Below are 23670 nucleotides of genomic sequence, written 5' to 3' on the forward strand. Positions count from 1 at the left end.
ACTTTTTAAATTTCTACAATGGAACATTAAGGGACTTATTAATAATTTTGATGAACTCCGTACACTCATAAGTGATTTTAATCCAACCTTTTTATCACTTCAAGAAACCCATTGTAGAAGTTCTTTTAATCCTAATCCACTCAAATCATATACTGGGTACTTCACGAATGCTGATCAAAATTCATATTCCAAACAAGGAGTAGGTGTTTTTATAAAATCAAGTATACCTCACAAACGCATAAATTTAGGCTCAAATTTACAGTGCTTTCGCTCTATATTCCACCTTCGCAATCGTTTTCTCAGCAAGAACTCTACAATTTATTCTCCGTACTTTCCTCCCCATTAATTATATGCGGCGATTTCAACAGCTGGAATACCATCTGGGGCTCAACAGTGAACAACACTCGCGGTACTGTTTTAGAAAAGGCCTTTTTTCACAGCAACCTTTGCGTTTTAAATGATGGAAAGCCAACGCACTTCTCAACTCATCATACTTTTTCACATATTGATTTAACATGTTGCTCTCCATCATTTCTTCCTTTGGTGTCCTGGTCTATTTCTGATGATCTACATAATAGTGATCACTTTCCAATCATAATCGATATTAAACTTTCAACGTCCTCTGCTACTCCAGCAAAACAGGCCAAATTTCTCCTAGATAAAGCGGATTGGATCAATTACTCCAAACAGGTGGAGTCATTTTTGAACTCAAAGCCATTTAACGGAAACTGCAACCATGATGCTGCTATTATGTCTAAAGCGATTCGCACGGCTGCTCATCTTTCTATTCCTCAATCCAACACCTCTTTTAAACGAGCTAGGGTTCCATGGTGGAACAACACGCTTTCGTTTTTGAAGAAAAATAAAATGGATCTATGGCAACGCTTTAAGAGATGTCCTGATCAGAATCACTTGTTATTATACAAAATGGCCAATGCTCTATTCAGGAAGGAATTACGGAAATCAAACGCACTTAATTTCGAACTTTTCTCGAGACGAATTCACAGAAATACGTCAATGAAAGTTGTCTGGAACAAAATCAACAGACTTGATGGGACTTCAAACCTGAACGAAATTTCTGCCATCTGCACTCCCAATGGAACTTTAACTGACGCAGATGAGATTTCTAATTACTTTAGAAAAGTGTGGTGCGAATACTTCTCTGACAGCAACTTCTCCAGTGCTTTCATTGAAAATAAAAGGACTCCAATATCTCCTTCAAATAATATCGATAGATGTGCCATGTTCCTGGAAAATTGCGTATCTACCTCAGAACTTGGAAGTTGTCTCTCCAATTTGCAGGGGAAGACACCTGGTCTAGACCGCATCTCATACCAAATGATCAGTGCTATGTCTAAGTCTAGTAAAAAGAAATTACTGGACCTATATAATACGGTATTTATGACTGGCCATATACCCTACATGTGGAAACTGGCAACAGTTGTTCCAATTCCAAAGTCAAAAAATGTCTCCATCGCATCAGATTATCGCCCAATTTCTCTTTTATCTTGCCTCTCTAAGGTATTAGAAAAGATTATGGCATCTAGATTATCTTGGTTTCTTGAATCCAAGAAACTGATAACAAAGCAACAAGTTGGTTTCAAGCGGAGTAGAGGGTGCATCGACGCTCTGTTACATATTGATTATTTCACAAGCAAAGCAATTTCCGAACGAAATCACGTAACAATTCTCTCAATTGATTTCGAAAAAGCATTTGACAGAGTTGGTCTTCATGTTATCTTAAGACTCTTCAAATCATGGAATGTCGGACCCAAATTCTTCAACTATATCAAATCATTCATGTCGCATCGGCGGTTCAAAGTTAGAATCAACAATCATCTTTCTGATTCCTTTCCGCTAAAGAATGGCATTCCGCAAGGATCTCCTCTCTCTGTCACGCTTTTCCAGATCGCTTTCAACGAAATTAGCAAAATTCTTTGCCGTGTACCAAGAGTGGAACATTGTCTCTACGCGGACGATGTATACATTTTTACAAAAGAAAAAGACAACACGAAAGCAATCAACATCCTCGAATCTATTGCATGTGAGATCTCCACATGGGCAAACTCGTCAGGAGCTAAAATTTCTATACAAAAATCAAAAAAAATGCACATTTGTCAAAAACAAATGTGCGATGCAGGAAATCTACTGGTGCATATTAACGGCTTACCAGTACTAAATGTGCAGACGCTCCATGTTCTCGGGCTCACGTTTTCCAACAATTATCGTTGGAAAGCACACTGTCTTCGGTTAAAAAACTCTCTTTTAACAAGGGTAAATTTCATACAGTACGTTGCTTGGAGAAGCCATGCGCATATTAACACTATTGCTTATCTTACGAAAATGCTTGTGTTAAGCAAGATTGACTATGCTTTGATAATTAACCGGTCTATCACCAAGCCGTCAGAGCAAGTTGTTATGCTTTTCGGACGACGCCCATAAATAATATTATAATTGAAACTGGTCTCCCAACTTTAGAAAATAGACTGCTTGAGTTAAAAGCTAAAATAGTCCCTAAGCTTCTTAATTCAAACAAATCCATTCTCGGTGATGACATAAAAAAGATTATTATTGCGAAGAAAATTCCAAAGTCACCATCTGCAATTGACCATTGTTTGTGCATCGCAAAGGAATTGAACATTTCCTTAAAAATTTCCCGCTCTTTTGGTATTAAACCTCCCTGGATTTTGAACGACTGCTCTTTTGACATCTCACTGTCTATGCACAAGAAAGAAGATACTCCAAATTACGTCTTCAGGAATCTAATAGCTGAAAAAATCCAAGTATTGGACAGTACTGGTTGGAATCTTTTGTACACAGACGGCTCAAAATCTCCTGGTCTGCCTCCTGCTTGTGCGGTGGTAGATGCTACAGGACGGGTTCTTCTCAACCACATATTTCACGAAAGTACTTCAGCGTTCATAACCGAAGCCAGAGCTATCCTTCACGCTGCCAACCTTGCCCATAAAAGCAAACTCAAAACCGTCTTTGTTACTGACAGTTTGTCTGTATTACAAGCTGTTCGGAACCCTTCGACTTCGAGATGGAGCACCATCAACAAATTAAGGAATATAATTACTACACCCGACGGAAAAATTAAAATGTTATGGGCACCAAGTCACATCGGTTTACTGGGAAATGAGCGGGCTGATCGAGCAGCAAAGTATGCTGCTTCTGCTCCTCTAATTATGGATGATGTCATGGAAAAGTTGGATCTTCAAAGATACATTGGAAGAAAAGTTAAAGAGAAAATTGCTGAAGGAAATTTACAATACCATCATCAACACTACTCTTGCATTAACCCTCAATTAACTCCACCTCTATATCCAACAAATGTTGAGAAAACCAAAATCCAAACATTTTCGAGAATTCGCCTTGGTCATACAATTGCAACTCACCAATGGATCTTGAAGAAGTCTTCTTCCCCAATCTGTAGTTGTGGACAAACTCTTACTATAAAGCACATTCTCTGCGACTGCCTCAACTTTTCCTTGCCTAGAAGTATTGCATTTGGAACGATTAACCCTTTGAACATTCTACAATCAGCTTCAGAACAGAATATCAATTCTATACATTACTTTATTAATACTACTAAGCTCATTATCTAATGTATATTTTATTATTCTTTTTTATAATTAGAGCCGATAGCCTGTGTTGCTAGTGCTCAATGTCTTTTTTTTAGTCTTAGCATTCATTTCATTAGTCTAAAATTAAAATAATAATAATAATACTAATAGGAATTGGAACCAAGTTAGTAATAGGATATGGATAGTTTGCGGATAAATCGGAATTAGCAGTCGAAAAGTTTCGACGGAAGTACTCAGCGAACAGATTTGGAAAGAAATCCATTATTTTTGTATGAACTTCAGGACTTTATTTAACATGCTTCGGATTGTCCGATTTGGGTCAAATATGCACAGTTTTGTTGTATGATTTGTTGCCATTTTAAAGGTAACTTCAAAATGCCTCTCTCATAGAAGTCCTGGTTTCTATTTGCAAAAAACTCTAGTAGTCGATTTTCACAATCCTCTCTAGATTCCAATTTTTTATCATTAAAGAAATTTTGCAATGCAAGAAAAAGATGATAATTGCTTGGTGCCAAGTCCGGACTGTATGGCGGATGCATTAAAACTTCCCAACCAAGCTCCCGAAGTTTCTGGCGAGTCACTGTAGATGTGTGTGGCCTAGCGTTGTCCTGGTGGAACACGACACCTCTCCTGTTGGCCAATTCTGGCCGTTTCTGGTCAGTCGCTATCTTCAAACGGTCCAGTTGTTGACAGTAGAGATTAGAATTTAGCGTTTGGCGATATGGAAGCAACTCATAATAAATAATCGCCTTCCAGCCCCACCAAATGCATAGCAAAACCTTCCTGGCCGTTAGTCCTGGTTTGACCACCGTTTGGGGTGCTTCACCGCTCTTTGACCACAATCGTTTTCGCACAGGGTTATCGTATGTGATCCATTTCTCATCTCCAGTCACCATCCGGTTAAGAAATGGGTCTATCTCATTCCGTTTGGCCAAGGCTTCGCAGATGGAAATTCGATCCATCATGTTTTTTTCTGTTAATTGGTGTGGCACCCAAACATCGAGCTTCTTTTTGAATCCAGCTTTGTGTAAATGGTTTAAAACTGTTTTCTGGTCGATTTTTAGCTCCTGGGCGATGTTACGACTGCTAACATGCCGGCCAACTTCGCTCATTTCTCCGATTTTATCGACATTTTCGACGACCGGCATACCTGTGCGAGGTGCATCTTTAACATCAAAAATTCCTGAACGGAATCTACGAAATTGCACATAATTAGCTATTACAGTATCGGAACCATAAACACCATTCACAATTTTAGCCGCCTGGCTTGCATTTTCGCCTTTGTCGAAGAAAAACTGTAAAATGTACCGAATCTTCTCTTTGTTCACTTCCATTTTTAACACGCTGTAACTCACAACTGAATGCACCAAACAAAAAACAGCAAAAGAATTTTTTTTACTGCGAAATGTCACCTTTCCGACGAGCATAAATCTGAAATGGTTTGATCGATACTTTACGAGAAATCTATCAGTGCAGCCATCTACCGAAAAAATAATGGATTTCTTTTTCCCCAAACTAATATATATATACATATATATATATATACTATACTACCACTCTTTTGCTTTTTAAAACGTCTGCCATAAAGGTCAAAAATGTGAAACATTCTAGGAGAAAGACATAGCGTTACCAAGACTAAAAATGTAAATAGTAACCTACGTAGATATACGATCAACATATCCGATCTTCGCAGGAGACCGATTGAGATTTTAAGGTTTTAGTAGATATTTGTGGTTGAAATTTCAAAACTATTATAATTACTGACGCTCTTAAAAAAATATTTTAGGATTTGCTTTTTCTCGAATGAATGTTATTTTATTTAAGATTCGTTCAAAAACGAATGCGATTCTCACAGCTAGTAAATTTTTAAATATATTTCACTTTTTTCCCGCTTGAGATTGTTTAACAATAAAATGTATGAACAATGTGGTTACATACTCATCATATAATAGAATTATTAGATTTCGCCCCACACCCTTGAAACTACAATTAATTTCTTTTTTTTAAGTTAGTTTATGTAAAAATGATAGTTATGAAAATGTATATAAAAACATGCGAGAAAAGTTTATCACAGTTCAGAGAGAAAGAGGAGTCCTACGTCCCCAAATAAATACATAATGACAGAGACTGCGGCTTTATTGCTATTCAATTAAATTGAATTTGGATGTTCGTTATAGATCCTGGTTAATTGAGAATTTGTTGTAATTTTCAAAGTCGGATTCCATTTTTTAGTTTCTACGAACTTTTTAAAACATAGCCACCTCTCCTCAAGTTCGATCCGAGGAATTGACCTAAAAACACTTGCATGCGAAATTTTAAGATTTTATCTTAGTTGTTACTTTGGCAAAATAAAATGTTACAAACAAAATGATCTCACTGCCATACTTCCGCAGTCTGGGTATACAGCAAAAAGACAATCCATCTTGAAAAGAATGATAACAAAACTAATTTCAACTTTGTACTTTAAAACTTTCACATGTTTGTTTTCACAGTAATTGGGTAAGTGCCAAATAAAGTGTGGCGTGAAAGCAAATGCACGCACAAATCGCAAATAACATTAATTTAAGACAGCCGTGCGCAATCATTTGTTATCTTTCTCTTTACCTTTCGCTCTCTCTCTATATATTATCTGTCTATTATCTACTGTCTGCCTATTATCTATTTATCTGTCTGTCTAGTTCTCTATTTGTCTATTTCTCTCTCTTTGTGTCTCTGTTTCAGTTTTGTTAAAGACGAACAATGTATTTCTTCTAGTCATCGCACAGTACAATAGCCGTAAAATTGAGGCAGAAATGGAGAATATGCGCCGAATCTTGAACACGCGTCAGCTAATAGTCAGCATTATGTTACTTTATTTTTTGTAACTAAGAAACCTAAATAAGAATCAATTACTTACCATCTATAGCGAGTACTAATTTAGAAATTTCTCAAAAACAAAATAATTATAAAGTGTGTTAGCGGGCCAGTTACATTTAATTTGAAGCGAGTCTTAATTATCCATTTATCCACTTAAAAACTTCTTTCCCAAATTGCGCCCAGAAAAACAAATGATGTAGAGCACGCAAAGGTCCGTCATGCTTAATTTTAAATTTTTGAACGACTCTGGCAAAGAATTCCTAGTTGCTATATGTTATGGGTGGGAAACTACTGACAAATCTATCGCCAATTGCATCTTCGCATCTACCGAGGCCGGTTTTATTGTTGGGATCGATTGAGCCGACTCAAGCATACATGTGGAAATTCCGGGAGAAATTTTTCGTTGAATTTGTTGCTATACCGACAGACGGGCATTCCTAAATAAAAGTATAGCGCTTGCACTGATCAAGTATACATAAACTCTCGTCAATACGGAAGATACATGGAAGATTTGTGATAAAACATTTTTCACTCTAAAAAGCGATATATTAAACTGCTATCTTAATATTCTTAGCTCGGATGGCATTCGCTAACAATCACTTCCTTAAATCTGAGCAATAAATCAAATGTGAATTTAGTACGTATCAAGTTGTAGGTAGGACAGGTTAAAGATCAAACCCTAAATGATATACGACCTACAATAGAAAGCCGACCAAATTTTTTTACAAGTTTGTAAAGAATCAAAACAAAATTCTTTAAGATATGTAGAAGTAGTCCTGATAATAGTAATCTTTTAGGCATGTCCGTTTGCCCAGATATTTGGCTATCTATTTTTTATTAATGCGAAACATGTTTGTGCATGAAATGAACCTTGAATAATTCCGCATGTGATACATTCATTGACATTTTCGAGCCCATTTTTGAAGAACACGAGTACATTTTGTTTGCTCTACACTGCAATCTAATATCGCACATACTCGACAAAGTCACGATTTATACTTAGACCTCCTTTATTTCACCACTAGCTGATGGAGGTATAACAACGTTCGCTATAAACCAAATGCAATTTCTTTTTTGTTCATATCATTGTTGCCTTTTTCTTTCTCCAAATCCATGATGACAAGTGGTTTTTACCACAGTTTAAGACGGAAAGCAAAAATTATTTCTTAACTTTTCTTATTGTAAGAAACAAAAATCAATAACAATTACAACCAACCACGTTAAATATGTAGTTATAACATAAGCATGCAAAGGTAATTGTTAAAAGGACTTCAGTGCATTTCCACAGGCATATATGTAATGCAACAAATCCGCAATACCTATGTAATATCATCTCGTGACCCACGTGCTAGCTACGAGTGGATTCGATTCATTATTATTGTTGTTGCTACTACTTTTGCTGAGTTAGACGGGAAAACAATTTAGGCTATAAGTGACCTACTTTATTTAGTTGTTTTTAATACCCGTCACGATAGCAATGATGGATTTGTCAAGGACTTGTAATGTTAAAAAATACGAGTTGAGAAATTACAACAACCGCACGTGTTCAAGTTAGAATAATTAGTGAATTTATTGGTTAGATTATTTCCAATGGCGTCTTTGCGCACCGAACCGTCTCGGTAACGCAACATAGACAAGATATTAACGAAAGACAATGGGCAGACAGACAACCATACTTAAGCCGACTTGCAACTTTACGCTGATTAGAAAACGCGTACATTATATCTTTTATGCATATTTCTGCATGTTACAAGTGCATAGACGAATCTACTATTACCCCATTTGTCATGAGCGTAGTAAACGCGCTTCTTGCGATAAACATGTTCAGTTGAATATTGACCCGACTTTGATAAATAGATGACATAGATTAATACTAACTTTCGATTTCACCAATTTTTATGTGGCAATTCTTAGCAACTGAAATGTAAGTAGACATTAAATCGATTGAATGAATGATCACGATCAGTTTATCGTGATCAGTTTAATAAAAAGTTATAAAATCTAATAATTACAAGTAATGGCTACTTTTACTTCAAGTAGTCTTCGGCTTTAACCAAATGTTTTTAGGGGCAAATAACTTTTACTAGCAATTAAATAAAACACTTGTGACTGGACTTGTTACTCAGACCACATTCTGCTTGAATGAAAAATGCATGCATGTATATAGTATCAAATATGTTTTAAAATAGAAATTAATTATTCACATTTTTTTTATGTGTAGCGTGCCCTATTTTACTTTTTGTATACATGGAATAATCACTCTGTGTGCAGCGTCTAAAGCGATAAAAATTTTAAGTAAACGACGGTTTTTTTCCTAGGGCTGGGACCATTTTATTATTATTATTATTATTATTATTATTGTTATCATTATTAATTTCGCCAGAGAAATAAATTCTAAGACTAAACTCTTAAAAGCACTAGCATCTAAGGCTATCGGATTTTATTAAAAACTTGATAACTGCACTTGAGATTCGAACCCACGACCATTGACTTGCTAGTCGAGATTCCTCGCCTTCGGCTACTCAGGCGGATTGGGACCATTTTATTTGCGCCTTTATGTTGGAATTCGCAAGTAAAATCATGTAAAAAGCCGAACAATTTATTTAGAACGAGCTAACTTCGGAGAAGTTCGTGTTGATATTGATTTTAGTGTCAAAATTGAAGAGCACCTTTGACGATTTCGGAAAAAATTCTGGTTAGTATGGAAATGGGAATGAACGTTAAGGCGGAGAATACATGACGCATTCTGTTACATTAAATGGATAAATATCCACGAAATTTAAGTAGTTAAAACGAACTAGATGTTGTTCTCTGAGAGGCAAAAATTTCGCACAAAAATAATTCAAAAATATTTATTATTATCGAAAACAACAACATTAAAGTGAAATAATAATAAAATTTAATAAGGTAAAACTTTTCGTAGTTTCGAAGTTGTAACCATTACAATTAAGGTTAGGTTTTATAATATAAATGTGTTGCTCAGAAATATTTACGGCATGACAATTGTTAGATACCTTCTTAATTACCGTAAAGCATTGACCACAAATGTGTTAATGCAACGTAACGTCACATTCGTGTAGACGTATAGTGAATTATTAGAGGAAAGAACACATTCAAAAAGTTTTGCTTTACTCATATTAAAATATAACACTATCAATAACGTCATCAATGACGCAAGAAATAATCATTAATTCCGTTTGACTAGAAGAAGCGTCTTCAAAAAACTCAGTTAACCCCTTACTGAGTCCATAATGCTATAAGCGGGTTCGGATTCTGCTCTTTAAATAGAAAAAAAATATCAATTGTAAACATAAAGAAGACTTCGTTTCCGTTTGCAAATGCAACCAACGCACAAAAAAGTTATTTTCAGTTTGGATCGAATTTTTCCTTTTCTAGGACACTGTTAACCTTGAACATGGGTATGATTTTGTTGCGTGTCCTTGGATCCTTCCATTCGACTTCAAAAATAGTTTCTTTTCCTTTTAAATTCATATTTGCATCAACCATAACGGATGCCGCTGTGGCACTTCACATAAGAAAACTTACTGAGAATGTCTCCAGTTTTGCTATTTTTTAATATTTTTCAAATATAGTCCTTTGCTTTAATATTTAAATATATTGTTACGGAAATCTCAAATCTAGTTCATTCCAACTAAGTCATTTTCTCAAATAATAAATTGCTTAAAGAGAAACGAAACCAAGTGTACATTGACGGCGCGTCATGCAGCTGCAGGCCGATGAAAACGATTAACGGAATAGCAGACAGGTAAAAACCAAGTGCACATTCGCAAGCACGTCATGCAGTTGCAGGCCGATGAAAACTATTAGCGGAAAATCAGGCTGGGACTAAAAAATAAAACCATAAATTTAGGTATAGTAATATGCTTGCAAAAATGTATATAAATAGAATATTTGTGGAAGCGAGAGTCAATAGAAAAAGAATATTTAAGTCGAGGAGTTGAGAGTATTGCCAAAAATAAATTGTGAATAATCCTACATATAAGGAATTGTAAATAAAAGAACTTTGAAGTGTATTTCTCTTGAACAAAATATCCACGGTCCAGTGATATAGACTGTATCTTAGAAAAGCAAATTTTATTACAATATGTTATTATTCTTCTTTACAAAAAAAAATTATCGAAAACTTCTTTTTTAAAATTATTACAATAACGTTACTCTTTAAATGAAAAATTGTAAAAGAATACATTTTTAACATTGGTGATCCGCCTGAGTAGCCGAAGGGGAGTAATCTCGACTAGCAAGTCAACGGTCGTGGGTTCGAATCTCAAGTGCGGTAGAGTTTTTAATAAAAAAAAAAAAAATAAAAAAAAGCCGATAGTCTTAGATGCTAGTGCTTTTAAGAGTTTAGTCTTAGAATTTATTTCTCTGGCGAAATTAATAATAATAATAACATTGGTGATAAAGCCCGTCATTGGCTGATTAATAAAAATGCCCTAAGAAAACTCTAATCGAAATTCAAAAAATAGACCAAATAGGTAAGCACGTTTATGTCGTTTCATTTCTAGTACTGATCAAAAACACGCTTTAACCACATCTGTTATTCGGATCACTGAACGTTTGACGTACTTTGTATATCTTCTGCAGTGGATAAGGACCTTTGTACTATTAAAGCAAGCTAATATTTATCCTAGGGCCTGCTTAAAACCAATGCAAAGAAATGAGGAAATTTTAAAGTTAAGTTAAGATTAATTTTTGACATTCGGTGCCTGTTTTTCTGGAGCATGGATATAAATTTGAACAAATCTGTAAATAATAGAACAAACACTGAAAGCATCGAAATCAGAAAGACAAACAATTTAATATTCCAGTTGAATTAGTGCAAAACCGTTTGGGTGCTCTACCTATAGACTGCGTTATGAATATTGGTATAAGTATAAGAATAGGTTCCACAACAAAGACCTTTATGAATTACATAATATAAGAACTACAGCGTTAATTACTAGGCGTAGCATCGAATAGCGCTGCCATACTTATTCATCGAATGAAAAATAAATTGAATATTGTTGAATCAATCTTGACATTGAGATGGAAACTTTGTATATAAAATTTTATAAAACGTCTCATCGACCTTTTTTTGCTAAAACTAACAAATTTTTTATTTTGAGTTGGATCTGGTTTGATTATTCTTTTACTTTTCATATTGTCAGTGGCACCATAATAATAATGATATTAACGGTATTATAATAATTTGTTAAACGCTTTGCACAACAAATGAAGGTCGAAAGACGATTACAAATTATGAATATTTACTGTATTGCCGTAACGACATAGAAAAATATTAACATATGGCTGGCTGATGAGCGATTGAAAAATTAACGCCATTGTTTCTAATAGATATCGCATCATAGATTCGTATGACCACCAAAACGATTACATGAAAGAGGTAAGTGGGTGAAAAACTTGTCATTGAAAATAACATAAAATTTTAATTAATGTACAAAAAAAATTCAATTAAATTGAACGAAATGCATTTTATTGTAGCTATTTTAAAACTAATTGGTTGAGAAGGCAGTAGTTTCACTTTTCTAATCTGGAGCAAAACCTGTTATTTTTGTTTCATTTTTTTGTTTTGTAAATTGGAAATAAAAATTTTCGTTCGTGTCGTATTTTGCACTGCCAGTAGGTAGTTAATTATTCAATGAAATGTCTACTCCGTATATTATTTTGTTTTTTTGAAAGAATGTCCTTCGTTTCATATGAAATGTAAAGGTAAGAAAAGAAAGCTAATTAAAGATATTTTTTAAGCGATTGTGTCTTTCACTGTTTTGTCCGATACCCTTAACTTCTCTGTAATCTTTCAAAGAGTTATTTGAAAGTTCTCGAAACAAGCGATCTATGATTATTGTTGTCTTTATAACTTCAATAAGTGATACAAGGTAACATGTGTAGCGTTTTTTACAATAATTTTTTTTCTTCCAATAATTTATGTGCACTTCATTTTTTTTTAAGTGTGATGATGCATTATCGAGCATTAATATAAAGATTAATTAAAAACATTAAGTACTCAACATCCCTTTGCATAATAAAGTTATTCACAACGCCTTCTTTTATAACATTTTTTCAAAATAAGGAGCCATATGAGCAATGGTCGAAAAGAAAAGGTACGAAGGATCTAACTATTTTTAATAACGTTAGTTCTTGGGTCGAAACACATCGATGTACTATGTCTCATCAAAATATCTCAAAAATTAATATACAAATTTAAGTGAACGGACATATGGATGATAGACGGACAAACAAATTTTTATCGATTCAGAAAATGATTCTAAATCGGTCAAAAGGTTGGTCCATCTCAAGTCCTTCTTTGGTGTTGTAAGCACCCATGCAAACTTAAACTACCTTGTGTCACAACTTGTAGGAGGCACAGAAAAAAACCACAGTTATGAATTTAAGCTAATTTCATTTGAAATTGGCATAACTTCGACTTATTGCCTCACGTGTCCAAAAATGCGTGGAAATACTCGAAATCACTGAAACCACAACAGTGTAAACGGACTATAACTGAAAACAACGTGAAAACTATTTATGTGTGAATGCTGAAAATACGTGCTTGCCAAATTTCTGCATAGCTGAAATAAATTTTCGTTTACTTCCAATTGCGAGTGCTTCTGGACATTTATTTCAGCTTTTCGTTACATTGCTATGTAATCATCAGTTAAACCTACCCTCTAACCACGGAACAGTACACGCTCCACAGAAAGGCTTGCAAATTATCGACATTTTTTTCGTCATAAGAAACAAACAAGTAAAATAAGTATTTGAAGAAATTTTCTCAAGTGCAAGTTTTTGATATGTTTTAAAGCCTAAAGCTGAAACCTATCAGAAAAACATAATTTCATTACTCCGCCCAGAGTCTATCATCGCCAAGCTTGCCTCAAATATAGAGCGAGTAATATAATGATGGTTTTTCTGATGGGTTTGATCCTCTCATAAAACATATCAAAAATCAGCAATTGAAGAAATTCGTTCAAATTTCTTTTAAACACTTTGTTCATTGTAACTTCTCGCCAATAATGTACACGCACTATATGGTAAATGGTGTCAATAAATTTTTTTTAAAATTTTTTATAACATTCCTGTATGATTTCTTGTTTTATTTATGTTTGTATTTTCTATTTTTGTTTAGTATTTTTCATCAATTTGTTACTCTTTCAATATCGTTGAATTATCAATGTCCTTAGCAGAGGCACGAACTAAGTGTAGCGATAAGCCATCATTTATCAAAAATGGGACGTATGTACAATGGGCTAATTTCGCCTTAGTCTTAAACCGATTAAAATATGATTTCAGATTAATCGGTATATAAAAAAATGGGTCTATGTTAGGGCCTTTTGTGTCCGTTCGAGCTTAATATAGTCTATACTACAAGCTATAAACAATGTGATGAACGGCTTGCTTTCAACTTATTCTATGTAAAGTGTAAGTAACTTGTTCGAACCAATCACATCACCACATTTTTTTACACCTCGATTATATTTTCTCGTCAATTGAATATGTTAATTGTAGGTTAATCTAGAAATACATAAGAAAACTTCTCCCTATGCCGACATTTTTCTGCTATCAAACCTAATTTATTCTACCCTCCTTCTCTTTCTCTTTGCCCCCGTCATTATTTTTTTCGTCTCCCTCTCTCTGTAGTTCTCTTTTCTATCTACCTAGCTTTACAGGCCTACTCCTAATTCTTTTATTTTCTGTACAGTGCAGCACTTATAGTGCAGGGTATATTAAGTTTGGCGAATGCATGCACTACTCACAAGGATTTAAGTTGAACCCACTTCTTACAATACCATTCAATTCACAAAACTATTCTGAATAACTGAAAAGCACTCTTTAAGCTTAACTGTCGTTCTATCTTTCTGATGTTTGCCATGTAATATTTTGTTCAACCAAAGGTATTCAGAAGTGATCGAATTGGTTTGCGTTATTTTTATGACCACTCCTTAATCATTATACCTCGCAAAAATCGTTATAATATATGGAAACCATTTGTAATTTTCAAAATTTCTCCCCAATAGTCGCTAAGTAATAGTTTTTTAATATGTTATGTTAGCATGAAAAATTTGATTCAGATAGATCAATTGTTTCAATTCGTCCCCATCTAATCAGTCCTATAAAAAGTAATCCTTTATGTAAAGTAAGGATATCTACTTTTTAACGTTTTATGAATAAAATTGATCCATAATAATAATTTGACCATTTAAGTCTATTTTATATTATATTTGGACAATGTAGGTCTATTTTTAAATTGGACTTTAAAGAATGATTCTCATAAAAAGTGCATCTTTTGCATGAAAATAAAGTGCAAATTTTAATATTTTATCGCGAAAACTGGTGAAGAATTGTGTTAGGCGAATTGGTGTAGGGTATTTAGTCGCAAGTCTTGCCCGACTATAATATTTTTATTTGTTTTAATCTAAATTTGTATGAAAGAAGGCAAAGCTTTTTTCACTGTCGTTTCTTCTTTTCATTTTTCATCTCACTACATGCGTGTTCAAGTCTACTTACAACATACATTTTCAGATCGCTTTACTCAACCATAGCTCAGTGAAGGCTCTTATAGAGAGTAACGATTGTATGAGGGCGAATGTGGACAACTAACGTCAAAATTTTCTCAACCGGAAAGCATTCAATGTAACGCGCGCCGTTTGATGCAATCGTTTCTATGAGTATAATAGTTGAAAAATCTCAACTGGTTTTTGAAAACCGGTATCACGTTGCATTTGTTAGTGTGTTGCTACGTTGCCGTTCCAGCACTTAGATGTGAACGTCTTTTCAAAAGTCAAATACAGATATACAAAACTATCAAGCGTTTTTAGCGTTTAAGTACGAAGCTTACATTGCCGAGTTGTCCTTATATTCTTGTTTAATAAGATTATCTGCACGAAAGCAACGTCTAATACAGATACACAAAGGTATAAATTCATATGTATATATTTGCACGTTTGCATGTATATATACATGTATATATACATACACATATATTAAAATTTCTTACAAATATTTTCCGAAAACTAAGGCAACCAAAATCCAACAGCGTTACGTTCTTCTAGTCCCTGAACTATAGAGATAACAAAATAAGGCATTTTCCACAACTAACTTGAACTTGAAACATCAGTTATAGCCAATGAAATAGAACATTGAATACAAAGCAGGCAATCGGGTATACATATATATCTATGTCAAATGAATTTTTATTATTATTACTGCGCTGATAGTAACGCGTCGATGCTTCTGAAACGGGATGGTTATTGCAGTCTAATCAAGATATTGAAAAAAAGGATGTAAATAACATGTTAGGTATTTAAAAGAAGAATTATGAGATCTTTTAATATTTTAGGCTTAACCGGCACTAACAAGATTTGTCCAATGAACCATGCCGAGCGATATGCAAATTGAAATAATTATATAGGATGGATAGTAGTGGATGTGATCAACAAATATGAGATGCATTAAGATTGCGAAACATTTTATAAAAGAAGCACGTGTTGATCGAGTAGAATTTTTGGATAGCTATAGGAGATATTTGTGCACAACATTCACATTTACGTTTCTCGAAGGTTTTAACCTAATCTCTTCTCGTAATGTAAGTGAAATTTGGCCAATTTCGAACCCGATCTGAAACCATCAGCTAAAAATATATAATATATAAGGGCTAACCAACACGAACACTTAAAATTTTCTCTTAACACTTTTCCGACTACTATCTCAATAGACTTAGAAATCACATGAAAAAATCTATAAATACCACTTATTAATTGCAAAGATGTGAAATCAAAAATAAAAAAAAACTGAATAACTTTTTAATGCAATGAAAGACACCATATAGTTCTTATCCAATTTAATACCAATAAGCTTTAGAAATCTAATATGGTATGCATTGTCATATTGTAAGTAAGCTCCGTTGTGCTTTTTATGCATGTATTGGCGAAAATTTCTTATCGCTCTTAAATGGATATTATGCAAAAAAAAATAAAAATAACAATTTACGAATTTACTTTCCTGCTTTTATTGATCTTTTATTTTCCTTTTTGCTTCTTTTTTATATTTGATTTCTTCTGCTCGTTAATTTTTAAAAATTTTTTAAAAGTCGTTTTTTTCTGCAATTTTGTTCTCAGGCCATCGATAAATCTTGATAGTCCTTAGCACTGCTAACGTCCAAGCTGGTGGTTTGCATATTGCATTGTTTATTTCCATTTTTGGCTTACACTAACTGAAAATAGGCACAATGCCATCAGCAGAATGCCCTCCTATTACGGAAACTAATAATTTAGCCCTTCAATATTCCCAACATAATGCGGATTCGTGTCGTATCTATAAAAATACTTTCTGACAACAAAAGCTTATCGTAACGATTTAGTTTTCTTAAAACTTCCGCGGCCAGTGGAACTAGTGAATTAATCGGATTTGTGCAGACGTAAAGAAAAGATAATTTTGAATTAACTCGAGGTATAGCCTCGATAATCTTCTGAATAATTGGAGCATTGACTGCAAATGGTCCATCATCAGCTGTAACAGAACGTGTCTGAACGCCAACAATTAACACTAAATTACTATACTTTAATGCTGGCACTAAATCTAATCAAATAACGGCTGACACCATTACAATCGACAATATCATACAGTGATATTTCACCGACTTCATTATTTACTTTACCGTACACACTTAAATGACGTCCCACTTCTCCAGTTCACCAAATAATTGTTACTTTTATTTTGTAGAAAATTGAGTACACACATATTTTAATAAAACGACCTACGCTGGCCGATGTCAAAAGTTTTGATACTTTTTATTTTTGTATCGCATATTGCAGTTTTTTGTTGAAAACAGTCGGTGAAAATAATTTCAAGTTTTGGATTCTTCTTCTGTAATTCAGCAAATCAGCAACCGAAAATTCGCAGGTATGTGGAAAAAAAGCCTAATGTGAACACAGAATTCTTTGTGTGAAACTTAGTAAAGTTGGTGTTAGATTTGATATACAATATTATTATTTATTTATTTTAGTGTTTATTTGATAAAAATCTTTTTGATTTTGCGAGTTATTCGTCCGCCACGGATACAACAGAACAGCGGGGAGCAAATTCAGTTGTGTAAGAGGTAATGAAACACACGAGTATAAAGTATCATATGAAGAAATTGATGAATGTGAGAGTAAAAAATTGTAAAAGAATAGGTTCATATATATATCTTATATATCTTGATGACATGATTTTAAAAAAGAACAGAATGCGAAATAAGCTGTTAAATTGTGAGGACGCACAATGTCAAGAATGCTGTGGCCACGAAAACCATATATACTCAATTTGCGAAGTGTGGAATGACGAATAAAAGTGGTAACATTCGGACAGACAAGTAGCATATGATCAGAAGATCGTAACACTCCACATGTGCATAAAGTGTTGTTCACTATGTTAATTTTGAATAGACGATCATTACATCTCGTGTGATTAAACATCAGCCTGTTAATAAGACGAATAAAGTCACGTATGAGTCCGCAATGGATACTGTACTGTATTTATTTTTGGAAATAAAGAGAATAAATGGGGACCATAAGGTGAATTATCCTATCGCTGTTGCGAAGAAAGAACTAAATGCTTTTTGTCGATTGTCCTCAGATCTGCAGAAATCACAGCACGATCGTTAAAATTAGATGTTCTGGAAGATGCAATTTTATCTGCACTGTTGTTGCGTAGAATGTCCATGTAGCTGGACACCTAAAGATAGTGAAAAAAAAGGATCAGACATAAGGCTATAAAGTGAGGATCTGATTTCTAATATATGAGACTAAGTTTTAACTGAGGGAAATGATTATAAATCGGATAAGACGGATTTACAGTGTGACAATATATGGAATTTCTTTTGAGGATGAGTACTCGCTGGCTTCCAGGATCGCAAGACATTCAGCTGAAAATATAGTGCTACATGGGTGATTTGAGAAGTAGGCTTCTATATTAATATCTGGAAATCAATGGCCCCTGCCTACAACATCGGTCTCAGATCCATCAGTAAAAATGATTGAAAAATGTTCCCACTTGGTATTGACCAACTCCGATTAACGGTCTTGGATCTCTGAAGGAGTAACTGTGTTTTCCTACACGTAAGAACTTAATTACTGGTCGAAAATATTGAGAACAAAAAGATATTTTGAAAAAGCTATGTATATCTGTTCTTCGAATGCTGACACTATTACAATTTTTGAAGGAGGAACGAGAGGAATTAAGTGATATAAAATCGTAAATGAAAGGTAAGGCCGGGTGATTCTCAAAAGATAGAACTTTATTAGATGCAAAATTGGCGAGTAAAGGAAATCTTTTTTGTAGAAGCCATCTGTTCCAAGCTTAGTGTGTGTGTAGATTTTCTACCGGAACGAAAGCATTTCCGTTGGATTCTACATAATTTCAGAAGATTCTTTTTTAGAGTGTCCAATAAGAGCGAAAAAACGTATTCTAATTTTGAACTGACTAAGCCAAGACACACTATAATAATACAAAAAGGGTCAGAGCCCCAAGAAATGCCACAAATGCATTTCATTACGTTAATGAGTTGAAAACATTGTTTGGAAATTTTGTCGATGTAAGCCGCAGGAGAAAGTATCTAGTGTAAAAAAAAAAACCTAAAAAGTCGTTTTAACAAACGGAATAGAAGAACCATAAATGGGCACAGAAGAAACCGTAGAATCCCTCCTTTTTTTGAAAAGACCAAGCATTTGGTCTTATCAACTAAAAGTATGAGTTGGAGTGACTCAAGACGAGAGAAAATAGTGTCGAGGACGGATTGCAAGTACGCCTATATAGGGCTAGATCAGAGTTGGAAGTAAAAATGATGAGATCGTCAGCATAGCCCAAAATTGAGGTGTTCTCAGGAAGGAAACTGAAAATTTTGTTAATATATAAATTAAAACAAAAAGGACTCACGACAAATCCCGGAGGATCACCTGTAAAAGATTTTCTTTGTACAACAACATCATCATTGCTAGTCAACATGTTCCTATAGAGAAAGACATTACATAGTAAATTACAGAATTTGGTAGAGAGATTCAAAGAGAGAAGAATAGAATTTAAGATGTTGATGTGAACAGGATCAAGGTTTGAGGTTATGTCCAGAAAGCAGTTAAAGAGAATGTGGTTCTTAGCAAACGCTGAATTTGTTGTTGACGAGGTTTTAAATTATTTCAAAAGTAAACGTGAAACGCAATATATGAGATCAACATTGGATGTAAAAAACTTACATGATGATTCTCATCAAACAAACATTGACCCATTTAATTCACAAGTTTTGCGTAATCTTCCTTTTAGCAAGAAATTTCGCTAGGATTTAATTAGTAAGCTCCAAACAACTTATTTCGCATGCCGTTGGTTCCATTTTTAGAGCATTTCTGATTCTGATACAAAAGAGAATTTGATTTTATATTAAATAAGATTGCAAACAATTAATTCGTTTAATTTAATTAATAGTCTGGTGTACTATGTACACAAGTGAACATGAATGTCATTTATGAAGTGAAACGGTAACTACCTATGTATATATTGATTGTTCATTTAGACCATATGCTCGGTCGCAGAGTATTAGGCGCAGTTGCCTTATTTGTGCATTATGATAATTGTGTAATAGAATTTTAGTCAATGGCGGGCTTATCGCAGATGTAGCAATCATCGGACTATAGTGTGTATATACTTATAATAGTAGTGACTTTTCTTAGCTTTCTTGCAACACATGTTCTATTTCTTGGGTTTTTTCTTAATTTCTATTTAATTTTCTACAGGCGACTCCCGTTACGGAAATGTTGAAAGATTTAGACCTGACCTCTAGGGCCCTATACGTTTTTCCGACGAGCAAAGGCGCGAATATTTTTTGACTAATCATTATTATTATTATGATTTATTTAGACCGAAAAACTAATATCTAGGATTAAAAATAGGATAGCCTGTAGCAACTAAGACTATCGAGTCTCTTATTAGATGTAGATTGCTGAAAAATTTTCGACCTGAAATTAAATATGTGAGCAACTATCCACAAAAGCTGAGGGGTGTGTTTGTACGTACATTGGTAAGTATTTACTAAAATATAAGCCATTCTAGACGAATATCCGTTGTTTATCAGTTGGGTTAGTAAGACGTAAACGTTCTTTTGAAGATTGCAAAATATTGAACCGCCGTTGAATATTTGCTGTCGGAAGATAATAGGCCTACACACGTTATAAACTAGTTCGCCGCTACGTGCGAAAATTTTGCGTCATTGTTTACTAAGATGAAATTTTGAGTAACTGATGAAATGTGAAACATGACCCTGCCAGTTTGGGTGACAAAGAATCTTGAAAGATATGCAAAAATTTTTACCACTGACGAAAACATCGCTTACATTCACTACATTCGCTGAATCCGTCAAATTAATGTTACCTACACAGCTGACATACATAGAGATATATGTGAGAATAGGCAAGCTGACCGCATTGACACTTGGTTGCGCCATTTGCTCACAGAAGAAAACCATTGAGTCACTTGGTACTTCCAAATAAGCTGAATTCTGATTTGATGCGGAATCTTGAAAATTCCTTTTACCGAAAAGGGGTACGTTCGTGAATAAGGTCGAATTCCACAAAAAAAATATCTTTTTTCTACTTAAGACGACAACGTTTCAGGCAACCACCGTATATAGGATTACATGAACATAAAAATGAAAACATAAAATTTACTTAAATGGTTCTCACGTAACTTTCCCTATTACAGGCAGGGAAGCTTTATAATATTTCGCTCATTCTATTAATAACGCACTGAATACTTGCATACTTGAATCAAAGCCTAAAACTTGAAACTTGATCAACCACAAAGGATGAGTTTAAAACGTGGCGCTATTCGCGTATTTTTTACAATCTCTTAGTTTTTTTTTTAATCGGGATGAATACATCTTCAAGTACGGGAAGCGTATGAGCATTATTCCTAAGGTACTTCAATGTTTTCTTTAACATCGATGGGCTTAAATACTTTTCCGAACCGCCACATCATACATGAAACGAAAGAATGGATGATTGAAAATTTTATCATTATAGCCTACCACTTAGATCCTCTGTACATTTTTCTAAAACAATCGGCCGAACTGCCATACGAAGACAGTCAGGTTTCTCTGGTATGTTGTGACTGTGTTTCTTGTTACTTTGCAAGTGCTGAGAATTTGTAATTTAGTGGATCACAGGCTGATTAATAATTCGGACGCGCATTTTTTTAGATATAACTACAAAACCAAACAAATTTTAAACGTTTATTGAAATTTTTCCCGACAGTGTTTTCACATACAACTCCGTTTCGTTCAAAAAGATTTTCGCAAGTTCTTCATGTCATTAGCGTCATTGCATCATAGAAACTAATTACAATCTTCCTTTCCACTTTCCTTTTTTGGCTTTTTGGCTTCTGCATCAATTATTTTCTTTGCTTGCTCAACACCTTTCTGAATTTCCTTATCTAAAGTTCTCATACACTGTTCTAAATACAGTTTCTCGTCTGCATCTAATTCCGGAAGCTTGAGCAACTTTTTAATGCCTTTTGCATTCAATTCAAATGATGATGAGAAGTATGGTGATTTTGTCAGTTCTGAGGGTACCAGTGCAGTTCCGCTAGCGGGAGCATTTTCCAAGCCCGCCAGGAGAGCATCGCAAAGCATTTTGGCTGCATATGCTACGGCAAGTTGACAAGTTCCCTTGCCTTTTTTGGCTTCAAGCACAGCTTCGCCTCCTTTCACAATACGATTGTAAATCTCCTTTTTAAGTTCCTCTTCCATATCAAGAGGAGGTTCTATACCCGATAATACCGGGACTATAGTACTTCGGGAATGACCTCCTATTACTGGTATTTTAGTCTTTTGGGGATTTCTCATAAGGGCGTCGCCCACAAAAACACTAGCCCTCACTGAGTCCAGAAAACTCATTCCGAATAAACGTTTCGGATCGTAGACATTTTTACTTTTTAATATCTCTGCAGTTAACGGTACGAACGAATTGACAGGATTGGTTATAATAACAAACATAGCGTCCGGGCATACTTCAGCGGCCTCCATAACAATCTCACCAACTATGCCCACGTTTTTTTCGAATAAAGAATCCCGACTTGCTTTAATGTCTGTACGGACAGCACCCGCTGCAATGACCAATATTTTGGAGCACATTAGACTTTTTCGCAACTGATCTTTCCCAGCAAAGGTATGGACAGCTGAATAAGTGTCTATATGTGACAAATCCGCAGCTAACCCCTTAGTATCCTCTAAATCGTATAGACCAAGATCACTCACGCGAGTATTCGTTTTAACGAACATAGCCAACGCTTGACCTACACCACCAGCAGCACCTGCAATGGTCACTCGGCTCGCAAGTGCGACCGTCATAGATAAATTACGTTTTGACATCGATATATTGAAAAAAGTTCCAGCAAATTGTCTTAACATTTCTTTGTGAAAAATTATTTTTTTTACAAATAAATATTAAAATTATATTTTTGTATTTGAGTGTTCATCCTCAGATTAATAAAAATAAAGAGTGAATTTTATTCCAGTGATTGTCGATAGAATTTATGAACAAAAATATTTTTGAATGGTTTTGAAAACTAGATTGAACAGGTAGACAATTCAAACGAATTTAGATTAAATTGATAAATATGTTTGATATAAGTATACGGCTTATCATTAAGGAAAAATATTATGCCGGCCTTATTCCGAAGTCTGCTTAAGAGTAACCATGTGAAAAGTAGAACGAAGTTTGCTGATGGCATTGTATATGCCTAATTAACAACATTTTTTCATACAACTTTTACACAGTCCTAATAGATTTCAACCAAAAATTGTAAAATGGACGTTTTCTTTTGCTGTCTTGGCTTGATTAGTTTGTGGTCATCAACTGGAAAAGGTGGTCTTTAGTTTCCACTTTATATTTCAATTACTGCGTCTTTGCGAGCTCTAATAAAAGATAGCATAAGAGCACACACCAACAATGGCGAATATAGCTGAAAAGACATAGGTATATATTGTAAGCTCTTTGACGCACATATCTTTGGCCAGCAGTCTATTTCTTGCTAGACTTGGCCCCTGTTTCAAAACATTTTGGGAGAATGTTTCTTAGCCTGCCCTATTCCTTTTCTAAGGACTGACGCTATCCATAGGCGGCAATTTTAAAATTTCACACACACCATTGTAAATTGTAATAAGAAATATGATGCATTTGTGGCA

At 34.5% G+C, this 23670-nt stretch overlaps 1 protein-coding gene across 1 annotated transcript; it reads right to left on the bottom strand.

The window, feature by feature from the left end:
* Positions 1–21819: 21819 nt before the first annotated feature.
* LOC119644989 (malate dehydrogenase, glyoxysomal-like) lies at positions 21820–22833 on the bottom strand. Its single transcript, XM_038044733.1, has one exon. The coding sequence runs from the start codon at positions 22831–22833 to the stop codon at positions 21820–21822; it is 1014 nt and encodes a 337-aa protein (XP_037900661.1).
* Between the last annotated feature and the right edge of the window lie 837 nt (positions 22834–23670).

The sequence above is a fragment of the Glossina fuscipes genome, unplaced genomic scaffold, assembly GCF_014805625.2.
Source record: "Glossina fuscipes isolate IAEA_lab_2018 unplaced genomic scaffold, Yale_Gfus_2 1, whole genome shotgun sequence".
In the NCBI taxonomy this organism is placed as follows: domain Eukaryota; kingdom Metazoa; phylum Arthropoda; class Insecta; order Diptera; family Glossinidae; genus Glossina; species Glossina fuscipes.

Coding starts and splice junctions, on each gene's coding strand:
- LOC119644989 (XM_038044733.1), bottom strand. CDS start 22,833: ATGACGGTCGCACTTGCGAGCCGAGTGACCATTGCAGGTGCTGCTGGT.